The sequence below is a fragment of the Nymphalis io genome, chromosome 23 (genome assembly GCF_905147045.1).
Source record: "Nymphalis io chromosome 23, ilAglIoxx1.1, whole genome shotgun sequence".
Lineage (NCBI taxonomy): Eukaryota > Metazoa > Arthropoda > Insecta > Lepidoptera > Nymphalidae > Nymphalis > Nymphalis io.
In genome coordinates, this window is record NC_065910.1 from 1,829,208 (window position 1) to 1,848,717 (window position 19,510).

At 33.4% G+C, this 19,510-nt stretch overlaps 1 protein-coding gene across 1 annotated transcript in view; it reads left to right on the forward strand.

The window, feature by feature from the left end:
* The window catches only part of LOC126777719 (uncharacterized), a 198,032-nt gene that overhangs the window by 16,531 nt on the left and 161,991 nt on the right, over positions 1-19,510 (forward strand). The window contains exons 2-4 of the mRNA XM_050500872.1: positions 3,288-3,473; positions 5,068-5,205; positions 17,851-18,015. Of these exons, the coding sequence (XP_050356829.1) occupies positions 3,471-3,473; positions 5,068-5,205; positions 17,851-18,015 (306 nt within the window). The 5' untranslated portion in view covers positions 3,288-3,470. The remainder of the gene's footprint in view (positions 1-3,287; positions 3,474-5,067; positions 5,206-17,850; positions 18,016-19,510) is intronic.

The following is a 19,510-nucleotide window of genomic DNA, read 5'->3' on the forward strand; positions in this document are numbered from 1 at the left end:
TTTGGTGATTTGAACTAATTATTTGATTACGATTTTACTAGTATATGTTTAAAATAAATATATATTTTAAAAGAAAAACTTAATTAACATTAAGTTTGCGCCTAAATTGGCATAATATTCTGTGCACAATATTCGCGTATTATAAAAAAAAATGTATGTAAAAGGTTCAATTTGAAACACCAATTCCTAAAAACTGGAACGGCTTACAACTTTTACAAGAAAGTATTTGCGTTCCGAAGCGTAGACGAATACCTTGTTCGACTTTAAAATTAAATAAATAAGGAGTTTTTATTTTTTATCAAAGAGAAGTTTTATAATTGCTTTTTATTTAAAAGTACGGCATTAGAGGACCCGCTTTAAGTTGGATTAATAGCTATTTAAAAGACCGTTTAAAACATGTAGAAATATCGAAAATAAACAAAAAATTCGAATTACTTATAAATTTCACAATCTACAAAACAACTATGGCGTCCCACAAGTTAGCGTTTTGGGTCCCCTGTTGTTTATATTGTACATTAACGAGTTACCCAATATCAATGTGTTTTATTTGCCGATGACGTAGCGTTAGCTGTACCTCATACTAAAACTAACGTCGCCTTTGAGGATGATGTAAATAAAGCTGTAGAATCAGTGTTGTCTTGTCTAGAATCAAATGATTTATGTGTCATATCAAAATCGCGATTTATCCAATTTTCAAATTCTAAAACTAAAAAAATAAAACTAAAAATTGGTTATCGTGGAATGGAACTTGAAGAAAACAATGATGTAAAATTCCTTGGTGTACAATTGGATCATCATTGTGATTGGAAACTGGATATAAGTAATCTTACTTCTAGAATAAATAAGTTTGTATATGACCTTCGCAAACTACAACGTACTGTTGGCAAAGATGCTGCTCTCACTTCATATTATGGATATGTTGTTTCTTTATTAAATTATGGATTAATTTTATTTATATTTTTATTAATTCTCCTAATTTTAATTATGCTTTTATCTGTCAGAAAAAGTCTATTTTTGGAATTCAACCTTGAGATTTATGTAGACCGATTTTTAAAGTTAACAAAATCTTGACACAAGCTGGATTGTATATAATGGATGTAGTAGATGTGTAATTTTGGATAATATTATTTTTTTAAGTTAGAAAAATCAGCGTTATCCTCAACTTTATCCCCAAATTATGGTTAACAAGAGATGCTTTTAATATAAGTGAATTAATTTCCTTGTCGGTTCTCGGTAGAATCTACATTTCGAACCGGTTTTTAACCATGACGATTTGACGGTTAAGGGTGTTTGCCTATTTTAAATAAAGTAAATGTATATTTTATTATTTATTATGCAGCTATGCACTTAAATGTATAAACTTCAGTAAATCATTGAATTTAATTAATTATTGTTTATTTTAAACCTATCTTTATTTTTATACCTATCATTTTATGTATATATTAATATAATTATTTTAATGTACAATTGATGTGATCTTTAATATTAATTACTTGTTGACAAATATATTTGTGTGTCTGTCGTGGGCGAAATGTATTAGAGACTTATAAAGAAATCATAACATCTGTAAAACTATGTGTCATGCAAATAAATGATTTTTATTATATATATAATATTTATTTATTGAAGGTTTGCTAGCGGATGTTATATACATAATATCTTAATAAATTGTGTACTAAAACTAGGAATATTTTATGTACACCCATTTGAAAGCAAATACTGCATGCATAGTGTTCTTGCGCCGATTACAGTTTTATAAAAGTATTAAAGTGCTTGTGTTATAAGTGACAATAACAAAAAGATTAAAAAAAAAATAATTTAAAAATAAATGTGACAAAGATAGGATATTGCAGTATTAAAAAAAGAACATTTTGGCTTAAAATAAAAAAAAACAAAGGGAATGGAAATAACAAAAATGTCTTAGATGATACATTACAAAATACTACAAGCTTACATTTATATTAAATATTATTGTAACAATCTTTAACAACTTTACGAACAGTGCTAGGTGAGTCCATACTGATATCTAGCAATCCACTAAACCCTTTGTATAGTTTACATAATGCTGGTAGTATATGTACTTACTGTAATAATTAAGACTTCATAATATTAGGTCGCGCCTGAGTCCGCTTAGATGGTACTAGGTGGTACCAACCCAAATATTAGATACATTATCTAATTCATTTTAATGTGATAGAATTTACTAAAACTAATTTATTATAGTGATTAATTTTCCTATACATGAATAATCGTTTATGTGTTTTTTAGTGCTTGAAACTTTTGATAAATAGACAAGTAGATTGTGATGCTGCGTGTAAATAAGAACTCGCAGGTACATGGATAGAAAGATACACCAAAGGCGTGGACAAAACGCGTCTCTGTGAGAATTAATACTTAAATAAAACATCTTGACAGATTGAGGTCATGCTTACACAATATATATTTTTATGTCGAGACGATGTTTCATAATTGCTATGAATTCCGATAGGTGGCGCTATATTTAGGCTGATTGACTGATTCTATATTTCAGAACCAAAATTACTTATATTCTCAACCTATTCCAATGAGGAGAAATAAATATATATAATATGAATGCTGGTAAAAACAGCACAACTTATCAGAAATATATGTTTTGTAAAAATAAATATTTTATTTTAGTTAATTTATTTGTTTACTTAACATGATTCGGTATGAAAGTTTAACCAAGATCGCCAGCCACCGTCATAGTCTCATCGAGAGACGCGATTAGACGATCCGGTCCACTCATTCTATGTTAATCGTCTGCTAATTCTCTAAGCTAAGAAAAACTAGCTATTTTACTTTATAAAGCTCAGAAAATTTTAACGATGTACAAATTACATTAAAATAAAAATCTCTGTAAATTATAAAATCATCTCAAAAAATGTCTTTAGATACGGATGCTTTACATTATTAGTTCGAATCTCCATACGAGTATTTTTTTTTCGAGTTGCCATGTACCCATGTAAGCCGAGATGGTCTAGTGGTAAGAACGCGTGAATCTTAACCGATGATCGTGGGTTCAAACCCGGGCAAACACCACTGAATATTCATGTGCTTAATTTGTGTTTATAATTCATCTCGTGCTTGACGGTGAAGGAAAACATCGTGAGGAAACCTGCATGTGTCTAATTTCATTGAAATTCTACCACATGATAATTCTACTAACCCGCATTAGAGTACACATTTCGTCTCATAGGGAAATTCACCCTTAATAAAGCTACATGTAATAAACCAAAAGTTTTAATCATATTATATCGTTGTTTCAGATATCATCAAAATGCGCAAAAGTGAATTGAAGTGAATCAAATACAATGTGTTAGCGCGACAATGTGCGGTGTCACTGTGTATGTGTGTTCTCTGCTCGGTCGGGCGACCCGGTGAAGATGGAAACGTTCAGATGATCGAGGAGTCAGCCGCGCAAACCACGCAAGCGGCTTATAGGGCGCATCATGGTAAATATAATAATTAAATACACACGCACGTACAAACTCATAAATTCTATATAGGTAACATAATTTTCTTTTGAACCTATTTTTCGTAAAATATTAGTTTACTGTAAAAATTCAAAATGCAGTTATATCACCAAAAAAAATATACAACAACACACAAAAACACGTAATTCTTTCATCAATTTTGTTCTTATCCCATTTTTTCGAGTAAGATTTTTCTTCCATTATATTATTATCTCTATATCTTCTATACTTATATAGTATACTTGTCTTATACGATCCCTCATACATCTCATTCTTTATTTTTCGGTATTTCTAGTGCCTTATAACCTGTATACTTTTTTCACGAGCGGCGCTCAACATACACGTAACATCTTAGATCCATGGTAATAATTACAACGCACACGAAACATCACGGAAAAGAGCAATTATGCACTGAATTGATTATATAATACATCGCTCGGAAACCGCTGTAAAAGCATATCAGTTAATTAAAGAGTTTCGCTGTAGGACGTTGACTTGCTAATGCGTCTTGCAATGGGCAGACGAACTATTTGATAGTTCATTTGTTCTTTTAATTGAATATATTATCAGTCAAACCATCCGACAAACTAGCATTCAAATCTACTTCAGCATACCAATAGTTTCACCAAAACAGACTTCAGACAAGTGAACTCTCGTGGCAGCTTTGACAGACGATTTGAATAATTTATTGTACTAATTATATATTGTTGTAAAATAGAGGGAATCATAGTTGGCTATCATATATATATCATGAAATTCATAGTCGAAAATGATACGTGATTGTTTCTAAGTAAAGTGTCATAAAAAGTGGTACCTTTATTCATACAATTTCATTTCTTTTGAAATTCTATGAAACCTTTGGTATGAAATTATCTGTGAATAGAATTAATATATAAAGCTTAATTATAACGATTTTATTGGAAACCATATCATAAAGGAACATAATTGAGAGTTCTGAAATATTGCTATCCTTTTTAATCATAAGCATACGAACAAGATAGAGGATTGCATACAACAGAAAACTCATTCTCTTGTTATCAATGCTGACTCTGTGTAGATATTCGCCTTAAATTCTGACGTTATTCCTTTGAATTTACTGGAAAAAAGACAACTATATTATTATAGTTTGAATTGAAATGTGAATTAAAGACTGACTGTTCCCGTCCCTCTGCTGGATTTGCAGGTTATTTCACAATGATGCTCCAATTTTGGTTGTTAAATAGTTATAACTATATTATTCATTTTTTTTTACATATTATGACCATGTTAATCGTACGAGCTCATTTAAAACGCTTACATATTAAACATTAATAAATTTAAACTTATGTTTTATTGGATGTAAGTTTTTTGAATCGAAATTATAATCGGGCATTAACCAATAATATAAGTATAATATTATTATAAATGCGCAAGTAGCACTGCATGTTTGTCCGTTTGTCTATCACGGATTAATCAATGAACCGCCTATGCCCTAAACCTATACCTAAGTAATTATTTTTTTTGTAAACGAACGTTAAATCAAATAATTCTACTCTTTGTAATGTAAATGTACTAAGAAAACATAAAATTGCAGCAGGTGTTCGGCGAATGGGCGCAAGTTGAGGTGGTGGAACTAGTGAACGATGGCTCGGGTCTCGCATTCGGCATCGTCGGCGGTCGATCCTCCGGCGTCGTCGTCAAGAGCGTGCTGCCTGGAGGTGTGGCTGACAGGGTAAGGCAATTTATATTTCTACTACGTTACACCTATCTCTTTCTTATACTTACATCTATATTTCTCTCTTTCATTATAACGTTTGGATATTATTTTATAAATAAGACAACTTTAGAGAGGAACTTCGGGCTTATACTGAGATCAGTGGTTTGAATACGAGCAAGCATATCTCAGTTAGCATGACATGAGAATGAAACGCTATGCCAAAAGAGAGCGTATAGCCATTTAATATTTAAGAGTTACTTGTTACTACTGCAATTTATGAAACGAACGAAGCGAATTAATGAATTCTTGATGCTCCGTCTGTAGTAATTTCCAATGGCCAGACGAGTAAAAATAAACAAACATTATATTTACATATTCCTTTGCTAATAGCTCTGCTATATTATATACTATAAACAGTTCATAATTATTATATATTTATTTATAATAGTAGACTATTCCACTTAATTTCTCATGGATATAAGTTGAACTAATTTTATTTACAAAGTTCCGAGAGTAACTTCACTAACATTCAATCAAACGCATTTTTTTATAACTGCTCAGCACTGTGGAGGATTGCCGCTTGGCTCCCTGACGCCTCCCTGTAAAGCAGGATAAATTTAATGATGTACAAGAATTAGATTAGGCTTTGTTGTGCGAGGTGCTATGGACCAATGATGACGTCACGTCAATTCAAGGTTGAAGTTGTTTATTAATCTTTAGTTTTAATTCTATTGAAATTGACCAAGCAAGTGTACGTTAATCATTCAAGAACAAGCATTGAACGTATATGAATCAATATTTCATAATTCGAATGATATTGATCAGGTAAATTGAAAACAACTTTATTTCGTTCAAATGAGGCGCTCCGTTACTTACATATAATGTGGAAGCTTGTGTGTTAGATTCGAATCATAAATCATTATAATAGGCGCTTTATGTTTTCATGTAATAATACTAATGTCCTCCAGACCGATTTCGACCACCGCGGCCAATCTCAAGAGAGATTAGCCAACTACGCAGAAGATATTATAGTGCATAAGTGTGTGCGCAAACACAGGTGCACTCTCTATTCCCTAACGCTCATAATCCGATGGGACGGCAATCCGACACGACCGGAAAGAGTTCAGGCGCAGGACCAACGGCTTTACTTGCTTTCCGAGGCACGGGTGTTAACACACTTCTACCTTCCAGACTACGGGCTGCTACTGAGAATTTTCGACACAAAAACCCAATAAATTTTTATTGGCCTGACCTGGGAATTGAACCCACGACCTTCGGGTCTGCGGCCTTACATCAAACCACCAGACCAACGAGACAGTCAGTGTTTTCAGGTATAATATCATCAACAATAATAATCATCTCAATATGTCTGTGTTTATATAATAACGATGATTCGAATACTGAATGAAATGAATACGAGATGGCCTAGTGGTTAGAACGCGTGAATCTTAACCGATGATCGTGGGTTCAAACCCGGGCAAACACCACTGAATTTTCATGTGCTTAATTTGTGTTTATAATTCACCTCGTGCTTGACGGTGAAGGAAAACATCGTGAGGAAACCCGCATGTGTCTAATTTCATTGAAATTCTGACACGTGTATTCTACCAACCCGCATTGGAGCAGCGTGGTGGAATAAGCTCCAAACCTTCTCTTCAAAAGGGAGAGGAGGCCTTAGCCCAGCAGTGGGACATTCACAGGCTATTACTGTTATATAATATTATTTTTTATATATAAGTTGAACACTTATTATTAATCTTTATATTCCATGATTTATTTCCCGGTTATTTTGTAAGAAACTTTTTCCACAATTCAAAATCATAAGAAAATTGTTATTAAATTTAACTATGAATCATCTATCACGTCTAGCGAATCGGGTAACAGATAATTAAAATTTTCGCTTACATCAAACTAAATGGTATTGTTTCTTCCGAGCCAGTATATAGAATACTTGAATCATTCAGATTCAAGTCGAAGTGCTCAAATGCGGTCAAGTGTCACAGTTTTTAAATTGCGAATGTAGAAGTGTAGAATAGCAGTTGTAGAATTTTATATTTATTTTCAGAGAAAAAACGATGCTACATTGAAAAGATCTCTTGCTTATTTAATTTTGGATGACAGGTGGTAGACATGTACCACTGACAGTGAAAGTAGTGGCAATCACTCTTGAAACCAACTTGCGCCGCAAACTATGTGACATGTCTAATATGTTTTGTCAAGGGCCGTAAATAATTAGTTTCCGAAGTTTGGTGGCACATTGATGTAAGAAATGGTTAATATTTCTTACGGCACCAATGTTACGGCACCTTTGGCCGTTGGTGTCCATTTATCAGGTCACCTGCCTGCCCGTCTTTCTTCCATTTTTTTTTTTCTATTTATAAAAAGTTAATCTAGATAACCTGGTTCAAATCGTATCAATAAAAGTTGTTGGATATATTATACATTAAATTTTATCAGTAACAGACCGGACTTGCGAAGTTAGCGGTGTCTAATAACATCCGTTAGTCGTGCACCTGATCCATGTTCGGTCGTGGTGACTCGGCCTCTAATCGGTCTATGCGAGAGAGGAAATGTACACTACAATTGTGTCGGCCCACATGCTCGTGCTTAATGATATCTCTTTCGCAGTAGTCCAGACTTGCTGCCATGGCCGAAATACAAGAAGGATATTGGCGTCATGCTACTATTGACTGACAGGATTTTTTTATAAATATAATTCTTTATATTATATTATTCTTTATATTTTATAATTCTTTATATTTATAAAAAAAGGTTGTTTTAAAAAAAATACAATATTATTTTATTTATTTATTTATTAAGGATCTCCAATAATAGATACACTTACGAGTACTCCCGTGGAATAATGTTTTAAAATATGTGTGGAGCACACATATTTTAAAATATTATTCAAATAAAGGAAACCAAAAAAAGCAAAGAGATTTTGTTCGACCTTTCCCTGTAATGAGACATTTACCAATTATTACATTCTTTTACTTATGATATTAATAAAATTCTGAAACTATGCAGTTGTTAAATTATTTTTAATATCCAGTAATGGGTTGCACTTTTTGTATTACGTGTTACCATGAATGTTGGCAACCGCCTTTGCGAACGTCTAAAACGTAGGTACTACATTTAATTAAAGCTCTCACCGCAGATGAAAAGGCTTTGTAGGAACTTTGTGAGATAAAAGGAAACCAAAAAATCCGTGCAAAATTCACTCGAATTACAAAGCTTAGTATATACAATGAAACTGTAATGTGTTTTGTCTTTATGTGCAATGTTATTTCAAATAATGCTGTGGATTTTATCATCGATACGTAATGTAAAAATGTATATTTTTTATAATAATAGTATCGAACGAGTGTCGAAATAGTTTTTTTTTATATATGGAATAGGAAGACGGACGAGCATATGGGCCACCTGATGGTAAGTGGTTACCAACGCCCATAGACACTGGAATGTAAGAAATGTTAACCATCGCTTACATCACCAATGCGCCACCAACCTTGGGAACTAATATGTTATGTCCCTTGTGCCTGTAATTACACTGGCTCACTCACCCTTCAAACCGGAACACAACAATACTAAGTACTGCTGTTTTGTGGTAGAATATCTGATGAGTGGGTGGTACCTACCCAGACGAGCTTGCACAAAGCTCTACCACCAGTAAAGTTTGATGAACCGAATGTACTAGGTACAAAATTGAGCATGTAAACACTGAGCTTTCACGTGTTTGATTTATGTTTTCAATTCATCTCGTACTCTGAGTAATAAAGGAGTACATGTTGGATAAAATTGGCTACCAACCTTGAGAATGAAGATGTTATGTCCCTTGTGCCTGTAGTTACACTGGTTTAATCACCCTTAAAATTAGTACGCAACAATATTACATTTACAATATTAAATTTCATAACGATGACATGATGTAAGCGCCATATTAATTTATATGCATACTAGTTTTTATATGCCAAGTTCACTAGGGTTTAATTAAATTTTAGTAATTATGTGTCTATGAATAAATAAAATGTTATGTTTATTACAATTTGTTTATCCGTTTGATCATGAATATTTAACATTCAAACTCATAAATTAAAATATCGCATTTTATAATAAAGTAAAGTAAAAGCCTATAAACGTGTTATTGCTGTTTTAAAGCTTCCTCTCATAATGATGAGAAGGTTTTTTTATATTCGCCGGGAGGGCAAATGACTCTACTCCACCTGATGATGGTAAGTGGTAGTAAAGTCCAAACGCGACGACGGCCAGTACAGACGGGAAAAACGTTTTGCACTAGCCGCCTTCGCCTTGCCGGCCCGCAAGATGCCTCTTCACGCCTCGTTTGAAGGAACCCGGGTTGTAAGAGGAGGGGAACACGTGAGCTGGTAAGGAATTCCATTTTTTTGGAAGTGCGACAAAGAAAGGAGTTGCCAAATTTCTTTGTTCGCGATGGAATTGATGTCACAGTTAGGCGGTGACATCGAGAACCAGCTCGCGTGGACTTAAGAAGGAAAGGGGAAGCAGGAATTAGAGAGAATAATTCCTCAGAGCACTCGCCGTGATACAGTAGATAGAAAGCGCTCAGTGCTGCTATCTCACGACGCAATTGTAAAGGTTTGAAGCTTATCCCACCACGCTTCTCGAAAGCGTGTCGGTGGATACACGTGGCTGAATTTCATCCTGCACATGCAGGATTTCATACGACTTTTCCTTCACTGTAGAGTATAAAATGAATTATACACACAAATTGTGCTTTGAAGTACAATTTATGATTTGAACACGTGACTCTTTGGTTAAGATTCACCATTGTTCTAGCCACTGGGTCACCTCGGATTTATTATAATAGAGAATAAAATCAAATGTAGTACATAATTAAGCATGCTTTTTTGTAATAGCATTTACGTCAGTAGATTTATTAATAATATGTTAATTCCACAGCTTTTGGCCATTGTAACCAAACTAATTATAGTACATAAAAATTTGGGCAAAAACACAGGCGTGTAAGGGAGCATTTTATGTGCCTCTCTTTCTTATATACCGATAGGACATCTTACACGATTGGAAAGAGAATAGACACAGTTACGGATGAATGGCTTAACGTGTTTCTTAACTTTCTGAGGATCGAGCTAATATAATAGTACCAACTTCGGAAGTCCCAGCTGCTTATGAGAATTTCATGGTAGAAAAACAAAATTACATTTATTGGTCCGACCCAGGATCGATCCCGCGCGCGCGATCTAAACATCTGTAGCCATATAAGTAAGTTACACCATTTATTTATTTATTTAAAACTTGTTGCACAACATATAAATAATATAAGAAAAATAGGAAATAATCAAAGGAAAATAATAATAAAAAATGGTGCGCAAAGGCGGTCTTATCGCTTATAGCGATCTCTCACAGACTACCTTTGGTGAAAGATTTTTTGTAAAAGAACTGGTTCGTTTTTGGCATTTACATATAAAAAGGAGATATATTTAATAAACTACACATATGGTATAACATACATTTTATCTAAGATATTTGTATTATATCTACACATTAAGAATAATAATATATAAGACCTTTTTTAAAGCCTTAAACGCCTCATTAGTTAACCATTTACATTTAGAAAAAAAAAAAAAACATCGTACGTCTATGTAATATGAAACTATTTTAAATACAGATCTTTGAAATTGTATGCGTTGTATTTTTACGTTAATAGCGGCAATAAAACGTTTATTTAGACTACTAGTTTTTGTAATTCTGGGACTTCATTTAAACAAAGTGAATTTTGTATACATAATATGCTATTTATAGTGTAAAAGAATACATTTTAGTTCAAATGATAGTAGAAGGGTTTTCTGTAAGCCCTATGCGTGGACGACTCCAATTATTTTTTAAATTTATTTACAATTATTGTGAATTGCCTGTGTCAATAGAGGCACGAAGGATAATATCTTGTATTCCATAATTTACGGTGTGTCGTGATTTAACTATTTATTCTTAAAGTGACAGATTTTATGGGCAAAGGACGTTTATCATGAATCCTATTCGTTTGACTGCTTAGTTGAAATAAATATTTAAAAAGACCTTTCCATTTGATTTATAATAACCGAATTTTTACTAATCTTTTGTGTAGAAGGACGGTAATGGATGGTTGATACCTTGAGTAGATCAATCGTAAGAAGACAATTTTTATTATTATTAAATATTTAATTTTTAGCAAGATTACTGTGTACTTTATTTGTGCTTATAATTCATCTCGTGATTGACGGTGAAGGTAAACATCGTGAGGAAACCTGCAAGTGTTTAATTTCATTTAAATTCTGCCACATGCGTAATCTGCCAACCCGCAATGGAGCAGCGTGGTGGAATAAGGTCCAAATCTTCTCCTCAAAAGAGAGAGGAGGCCTTAGCCCAGCAGTGAGACATAACAGGCTGTTACTGTAAGATTACTATTCCTATTATCATGTTACCGCTGCGGAGATAATCGATATTATAAACACTTAAGAGTAGAAGTAGTTTCACTAATTCAAATAAGACAACAAACAACAAGAAGAAGATAAACACTTAAATTGTAATCTAAAAATTGTGATTGTTTTGCTGTTTGAAAAAAAAAACATGTAGGTCAAATTACCAAATTTTATCATACAATTTATTTAAAAAAGTGATGACACCAGAAAACATATATTGACATCTCGCAAAATCTTACATGATTAAAGTCCAATTATATCCTGAACAGTCAACAATAATCCTAAAATTGAAATTGTTTATATATATATATATATATGGTACCTGGAAGTAAAACTATGCAAGCTCATCAAAACTAACCGAAATCAAAACGAAGCAAAATTACACAAAATGCACACATGGACAACGTCTGTGGATATTTTATTATATTTACGAAAACTCGATTAATTTAAAAGTGACATTGTATTTAATTTTAAAACTAGACTGAAGCTGTGGTCAGTAAAACTAACTTCTTGAGTTCTGAAACGACCGCAGTCCTATTCCGTATCATTTCCGTTTCCGTTCTTGTAAGTATACCGTGCTCCCCAAAGGGAGTAAGTCTTTCTGCGGATATTGGATTTTGGAGAAATATTAATGACTTAACTTCCTAGCACTTTTGATGGGATTTTGACATCAAACAGCATGACGTTTTTAAGCCTTTGTGCTCTACGGCCCCACTCTTGCCTTCTGTGTGTATGGCGCGTATACTATACACATATTTTGTTGCTATATATAATAATAATGATAAAATCTATATTTTTATATTTATTTTACTCCATTTTGATTTATATAAAGAAGCCAATCTTTAATTATAAACTATGTCAATATAAACATCTGTCGGGTTTCCCCTAGTGGATAATTTCTTTTTGAATATCGAACAGAAATGTTCGATATTAGATAATGTCCGATTCATCTCAGACATAATTTGCATTTATACGGGATCTTGCTATCTGATGTTACTACCCGGCGAACGACTATATATTGGATTCAATGACGTTTTCTTTCGAACGAGGTTGATTAAATATCTTGCTCTTACTAAACATTTTCATTGAATATATTTATTTGCATCTCTTTTTAACAATAATGAAAATTCTCCGCCTCTATTATGTAATTATTTTTGCAAAATATTAAATTTATTATTATAAAATATATTTTAAATTCAAAGTTAAACTTCTTTTGACGTAAGGAGAGAAACGCTTGTGACGCAAAAGTATTATTAAATATTTAGTTCAATATGGGCTGATATAAATTTAAGAGTAACATTGCACTGACACCATAGATCGAACATGGGCAGGTAAATAGCGACGCGCATCGAATCCTTACCGTCAAAAGTAGGTAATAAGAAATAAACTAAGTCGCCTGGTTTCTTCAGAGTAGAATAGAGCCCCACTAAAATCTGCAATGACATTTTTCTGTAGCGATCTAATAGTTATGTAATCGTTTTGATATAACACATATGTGGCACCCCTCGTCCAATTATCTGTGCGTATTTGGTAACCTTGCCGAGAGGGTGGTGACTAGTCTTAACGCTGACCTCCTGGTTTGAAGAAGAGACCCACCCTATGCTTATACTAAATGAGAGCCGAGTAAGGGAATGATCGAAAGACATTCCATCAATCGAACGGGTAAGAAACTTCAACCTCAAATATGGTGCCTAGAAACCAATTCTCTAATCCAATTAAACCAACGAAGATTAAAGACATACGGTCAGATGACAAAGTTGACATCAATATTCATGTATTTCTTCACAAGGATAATCCCTATGGAGTTACCCCTATCGAATAGAGGCAAGCGAATAATGATGACGATGTAGGTAGGTATGTCGGAACTATGACCTATTTTGGTCAGATAATTTATACGGCAGGAATACATGGGACAATACTTTCAAATACTTGGTGTTTTGGCTTTGTACAAGCGTAACTGAGTGTGTACCATCCTGTAATCACAGGTTTTACCGCCATCCAATATTACTTAGTATTATGTTTTGATTAAAAAAGTGATTGAACCAGTGTAACAAAATAATCAAGGGCGTTGACGATACAGCGGATTGTTAATATTTCTTACAGTGCCAATATCTGTGGGCGCTGGTGAGTACTACCATCAAGAGGTCCATGTGCCAGTCTGCCAAGCTATTTTAAACAAAACAATCTATACATATATTTATAAAATAATTATAAGTTTTCTTACCTTCATTAAAGTTTTTAAAGGACAAAATTTAGAAAGTTAGCTCCTAAGATATGATCATACGAAACTGAAAACCAGTGAAAAGTTTTTAATGTGGAAATTTACGTGGGGAAGGTAATTTTAGAGTTTATTTAAAACGAAACAAGGAATAATTTATATGCAAACTTTAAAATACTAGTTAAATAATATTAGATTAAACAAAATTGTTTTATTATTCGACTCCTCTATTTAATCAAACTTAAGATGATATATGTGAACAAAATGATAATATGCATGCATTAATATATTAAAGTTATTTTTTTATGAAATAGGTAGGCGGACTATATATATAGCAAATGTGACACCCGATGATAAGTGGTCATCATGGCGCATAGATATTCGCGCTGTAAGAAATATTAACCAATATTTACATCGCCAATGCGCCTCTAAAATGAGGAACTAAGATGCTGTATCCCTTGTTACACTGCCTTATTCATCATTCAAACACAACGGAAAAAAATAGTAACAGAACGCAAAAATACTAGGTATTAGTATTATTATTAGTAGTTTAATGGTATCTGATGTGTGGGTAGGTACCACACAGGCGGGCTTGCACAAAGTTCTACCAAAATTAACTTTTATAATGACAATACATAAAATATCCATGAATTGTGGTTCTTAGGAGGAAGAGAATATGAACAAATTTAAATATGATATGCAATCACCTAAAATTTTTGCCTGAACTATTTTTATGATAACACTCACGGCGTACCAGAAAAAAGCAAAAATCTGCTATTGAACTTTGACCTTAAATATATTTTTAGCAGACGTATAATAGTATACCTTAGACATATTTCAGCTGGATTCGAATTATGGTAAGCTTACTACTATTTTGACCAGAATAATAGCAGTTTATTTCTTATATTTTTTATTATTTTTAGTAGTACCGGTGTGTTATTATTATATAAAATGGTTTAGTCAAGATTAAAGCCTACGTTTTTGGACGATATTGTTTAGGCTTACGTGGTTATCGTGCAAGATGAGACAGCGTTTTGATAATATAAAAATATTGTGTTGGCTCACGTAGTTAAACGCAGACAGCGTTTGGACAATATAAATTATATATTGTAAATGACAAATATCTTCTCAATAAAATACTAAAGATAATAAACATATTTATTATTATATACTTTACAAGTATGTCAGTTAAAAAAGCTTCAGTACTAATAGATTGTATTTTGATGCAATTTTAATAAAATTCAGATAATCCTCTTTAAAGGCTCACATTTATATGCCAGACATTTCCGTATTATTCCGGATTTATAAGCTCAACGATCCGTTGGAGTGGAGTCTCTCATGTGAATACAAAATCCAATTAAATCAAATCTCTTAAATTGCTTCACTTTACTGAAAAACTATTATCCAATAAAATTCAATAATAAACCAAATTTTCACAGCGCAAGCTGTCTTTGCTAATCTTTTCTGCTTTCCCTTACTTTTGTGATAATATTTAATAATAATGATATTTAATATTGTAAGTATGTTTATTTGTATGTTCATACTTGTGTACATCCTTAAAATGTATATGTATAAAGCAAAACAAAGCTTATTTAATATATAATAATATTAAATATGCTTTGTTTATTGGCAGCTTCCCTGTGTATTATTTTGTTAATGAAAAAGATACTCGCCTATGTACTACTATATATATATACTGTAATGTTCACTAAAATATATATAAATATATATTATTGTTAAAATAAATAAATATAGCATTCAAAATAACCCAATATGGATAAATATGATATGGTATTTCTAATTTTTGTTTATGTTATTCGTGTCCCAAATAATCCTGCTTAGCCCTTCCTTCATAAGTCTACGCGTGCTGGCTCTCGATGTTACCGCCCAACTGTGACATCAATCCCATCGCGCATAAAGAAATTTGGCAACTCCTTTCTTTGTCGCACTTCCAAAAAATTGAATTCCTTACCAGCTCACGTGTTACCCTTCTCTTACAACCCGGGTTCCTTCAAACGAGGCGTGAAGAGGCATCTTGCGGGCCGGAAAGGCGGGGGCGGCTGGTGCAGAACATTCTACCCGACTGTACTTGCCGTCGTCGCGTTTGGACTCTACTACCACTTACCATCAGTTGGAGTAGAGTCATTTGCCCTCCCGGCCTATATAAAAAAAAAACTTTTTCTTATTCTAATTCCTATATTCATTTCTGTGCCGACTGTGATCACCATGTGTGATCACCAAATGTGCTGGATCGGTGCACTAATTAATTCGTTGGCTAATTTGATATCATTTTTTTATTTAGACGTTACACTGAGTGAAGGAGCAAAATACTTTACTACCTAACCATATTAACATTCAATCAACCAAAAAAACATCAACAAGACTATATTCATAATTTGTATTCAAGTTGGTAGCAGATACGTGGACTTTTTCTAATTAATTCAGAACAGCCGCTTTTGCTGTATAAATTACGTAACGAGACCGAACATTCTCGTATCATCTCGTGGAACTCGAACTTAAATGAGCGTAATCTGAGGTTATATTTAGTTATTTAAACATACATATACATATATATGGTATGCCTTTTCGGTCTGGTGGCTCGTAATAGCTCCTGCGCCGCAGTGACAGTGTGCAGGAGGACCGTCACCATCATCACCTATACATATTGCTATATTTCACGCATTAATTAAAATAACGAATTTAACACTGCATTTTTTGATGTTCAATTTATTTTAAAATTTTATTATAAAACTTATTAAGTCTCAATTGTGGAGTCAATACATAATCTATGAACTGACTACGGTCGAGTAGCTGGTCCATAGATCCGGATGTTTGAACTTTTAGTTATTAGGTCGAGTCGAATCGTTCTGTTAGATCATACACATAGTATTTGTGAACATGCATAAAAAATATAGGTGGTTTTTTTATGGAGACAAGTTTACGATTCACCCGGAATGATATTAAACATTTATTCAGGATACGGTCTACATTTCAAAGCAGTGGTAGCTTTATATTTAATTATATAAGTACATAGGTACCATCATTTCATCACATATTCTACCGCTAAACAGCAATACTTCATATTTTTGTATTTCGTTTTGAAGATTGGGTGAACTTGAGTTCCTAAGGTTGGTGGTGCATTAGCGTAGTAAAGAATGATAAGTATTTCTAACGGCGCAAATGTTTATGGTCGGTGGTGATCCTTAACCCTCAGGTGGCGCATTTGTCCGACCACCTACATATAATATTAAAAAAAACGGATTTTGACAGATAATGAGAAATGCATTAGCTAACTCGATTCCTTTTAGCAATGGAATAAAAATGGTAAACAGATCTCATTTTAACATGTGTTTGTTAACGTCAAAATGTTTTGTTATCTTTTCGCTTCGCTGCTCTTGTAGAGACGGAACGTGAAGGCTACGAAGAATTTTCATATTAAATTAAATTTAATAGCTTTTGTTACCTAAAGTTATTAATTTTGAATATTAAAGCTGTGGTTTTATATGCATATGATGCAGTGGATTAAGTGGATTTTACATAAAGACTGCGGGTTCAAATATATAAAATCTAAAAGATTGACGATAAATTACCCGAGTTACTGGAACGAACTTACGAATTATTTACCGGTATAAGTTATTTACGTCTTGACATGTAATTTCGGTGTTTACTGCAATTTTAAAATACTTCCTGTAGGCTATTGTAATTCTAGTCACTACCATTCTATACATAAAATCTATTTACTGTTAATAAAAATGTAATCATACAAAGTAAGTAGAGTTGGTGATTCAATTATTTCAGTACCTGAGCAACCGAGATACGCTCGGCTCTAAGAATTAGTTATATGTGTAAAATTGTTTGTAAAGCACGTATTGCTGTCCAGCGACTTATTACGGTGTCCAATCAGCCTACGAGAGTGAGGGAATAGAATATACACCTGTGTTCACGTACACTCTTCTGAACTCTTTACTATATACATGTTTTTTACAGGATGGCCGCTTACGCAGCGGTGACATGCTGCTTCGTATTGGCGCGGTGTGCGTCGTCGGAATGTGCGCCCGGCAAGCCGCAGCGGTACTCCGGCAGTGCGGGGCCTGTGTGCGGTTGCTGGTTGCACGGCCCGCACACAGTAACACGTTGCAACCGACATTACAAGTATGCTGTTTTTTTATATTCCTTTGATATGTACAAAATTGCTAAGGTCACACTTGATATTTACACTGTTTGATAAAATTATTTTTTCGGCCCTATACATTATACATTATAAGAAGGTTTTCAGTAAGTGGAACATTTAAGGGGCTGCACAAGTTTGTAATTTTTTTTGTCTATATTATCTGTAATTATAAATCTGCCTGCTTGTTACGTTTTCACGACTTAATGACTGAATCGACTTTGAAGAAATTCGGTATGAAGCAATCTTGAACCACAAGAACGACAAACACTAATTTTTTTACCTAACATCTGCCAGAAACCCCCTACCCCTTACAAACGGGTGAAGCCGCAAGTTATTATATAATTTCTAACTCGACATTCCATTAATGTGGTCAATATAAGAAGTGTCACCACTTCTTATATTGATTAAAGTGATGTTCTACTATTAGTTACTCAATCATTATGTTTTAATTCTATAAATTTAGAATACATAGTTTTTTTTAAATAATATTTGTAAGGAAGACGAGCTATAGGTCACCTTGGTTATTGTTCACTTTAATTTTATTTTTTTTATTTTAAGCCGAGATGGCCCAGTGGTAAGAACGCGTGAATCTTAACCGATGATCGTGGGTTCAAACCCGGGCAAGCACCACTGAATTTTCATGTGCTTAATTTGTGATTATAATTCATCTCGTGCTTTACAGTGAAGGAAAACATCGTAAGGAAACCTGCATGTGTCTAATTTCACTGAAATTCTGCCACATGTGTATTCCACCAACCCGCATTGGAGCAGAGTGGTGGAATAAGCTCCAAACCTTCTCCTCAAAATGAGGAGAGGAGGCCTTTAGCCCAGCAGTGGGACATTCACAGGCTGTTTCGGATTCGGATTTTATTTAAATAAAGTAAAGTAACAGCCTGTAATTCCCACTGCTCTGAAATCCTGGACATTTTCTCATCGTAGGTTCTGGAGCTTATTTCACCACGCTACATGAATGTGAGTTCGTGAATTTACATGTAGCACCTAGAATTGTTATTACTCTCGCAACATCTTGTTCATCACACATGTATTTGTTATGCAATACTAATAAACTGCACGTGACATTCTCCATGTCAGATATATATATCCCTGTAGCCTGTAGTTACATTTTCACTCCTCAAACTGCAATACATTAAATAACTAAACAAAGTCTTATATTTAGTGGTAGAACAGAATAAGAAAATATACCAACGATTCCAAAAAAATTTTGCTGCTGGACTACATAAGTAGTATAAAGTAAATAACGGACGGTTGAACTTATTCCGCTATGATGCTCCGAGACGATTTTTATTTACATTCAGGTTTCCTTACGTGTTTTCCTTCACCGCGGAGCACGATATGATATAAACACAAATTAAGCACATGAAAATTGGAACGTAATCATCGGATTTAAGTCTTATCACTGTGCCATTACGGTTTACCTAAATACTATAATTTCTTTCAAATATTGTCTATGAAATG